The sequence below is a fragment of the Lottia gigantea genome (genome assembly GCF_000327385.1).
Source record: "Lottia gigantea unplaced genomic scaffold LOTGIsca_765, whole genome shotgun sequence".
Taxonomy (NCBI): Eukaryota; Metazoa; Mollusca; class Gastropoda; family Lottiidae; genus Lottia; species Lottia gigantea.
In genome coordinates, this window is record NW_008710553.1 from 11,702 (window position 1) to 13,290 (window position 1,589).

A 1,589-nucleotide genomic window follows, 5' to 3' on the forward strand; every position below is an offset into this window, starting at 1 on the left:
TCTCAGATCTCATAACATACCCATTCAGATCAAGATTCACAAGATTCGGATTAAAAGTGAAGCTTTAATCGAGACTACAAGCTACCAATTTGGTTCGTTTTTAAAGGAATAGATTCGCCATCCGTTTAACCATCTGTACATTTGTCTTAGAAACGGGATTTTAGCTAAACTAATAATGCGCATTGTCCAAATTTTAGCCTTCAAATCAGTGAGTGTCCAGAAAGTTAAAATGACGACTCATCTTTACATGAGACTCCATTGTATATGTGAAATCGATTGGATGGGATTATGAGATTTCCATGCATTTTTAGTAGCTCTGAAGAATATTTACATCTAATTCAACTCCCTTTAATAAGTCAAGGGCAATAAATCCATCTAATCTACAAGAAATGTGGTTGGAAGGAGAGGGGGCGGCAATTGGCCACATTTAAAGGTTTGAATGTAAAACACAAATAATTGTAAAAAATATAAATTTAATACATGTATGTATGTAACAAATATTACAAGGTTCTTAAATAGAGCACTGTTATCTGAAATAAAAAATAAATATATCAATGGTAAGGTTAATATACATCGTCGATTAAACCACACCCCTTGATGATAATCAGATAAGTCAATGTTCTCTTTATCCAAATAACTTAGTATGAAGAATGAGAGGTTGCCCGTATATTCGTGCGTAACGTGTGTGCTTTTATTTACAAAACAAATCGTATATAGACACGTGCTGCAGTACATACCTTATTTTCCCATCATACCGTATCCGCCCATTCCACCGAGCATACCGCCCATCATACCGTATCCGCCCATTCCACCGAGCATACCGAGTCCACCATAACCCATCATCATTGGGTTGTACATACCACCCATCATACCCATACCTCCCATCATACCAAGTCCCCCCATACCTCCCATCATACCAAGTCCTCCCATACCCATCATGTAGGGGTCCATCATACCCATACCTCCCATCATACCCATACCACCCATCATACCCATACCGCCCATCATTGGATTAAAAGCCAGAGTGGTGGCGGCGAAGGTCAAACATAAGGCGATGGTAAAGAGGGTGTTCATCTTGAATTCTGAAAATGAAAAAGAATAAAATCATTATCTACAATTTGAACCAAATACATGATATAAAGTATGACTGCCCGATAACACGTTTGAACTACAAATAAATCTGCATTGACACAACTAGAATCAGTTTGCGCAGCCAAATACCAAAATGTATTCATTAAAATTATTATATCAACTTACTAGTGTCGGCTGGTTGTGATGATGATAGTTTGAAGAACAGAAGATTTGTGATATTTTTACCTTCAATACTGACTGTATTTATACACTAGTTTATAATATATATTATTACAACATCCAATTGAATTAAATAACCTGATTAAAACCATCACTCATTTTTCTCTCAACAATTATTTATTATTCAATTTACTAATTATTCTAAATCTATTTTAAGTAGGGCCACCCTCGGCTGTAAGGAAACAGGATGTAGTTCATATATCAGATACTATATGACGATCAATGGCCTTGATCATGATGTCAATTTACAAAACGAAGACAAAACGTAGGAGAATTAA

The 1,589-nt window shown here is 35.8% G+C and overlaps 1 protein-coding gene across 1 annotated transcript in view; it reads right to left on the reverse strand.

Moving 5' to 3' along the window:
• Nucleotides 1-738: 738 nt before the first annotated feature.
• LOTGIDRAFT_176109 (hypothetical protein) overlaps nucleotides 739-1,589 on the reverse strand; it is a gene marked incomplete at both ends in the record, with an annotated part of 2,127 nt that continues 1,276 nt past the window's right edge. The window contains one exon of the mRNA XM_009066455.1: nucleotides 739-1,082. Coding sequence (XP_009064703.1) covers nucleotides 739-1,082 — 344 coding nt within the window. The remainder of the gene's footprint in view (nucleotides 1,083-1,589) is intronic.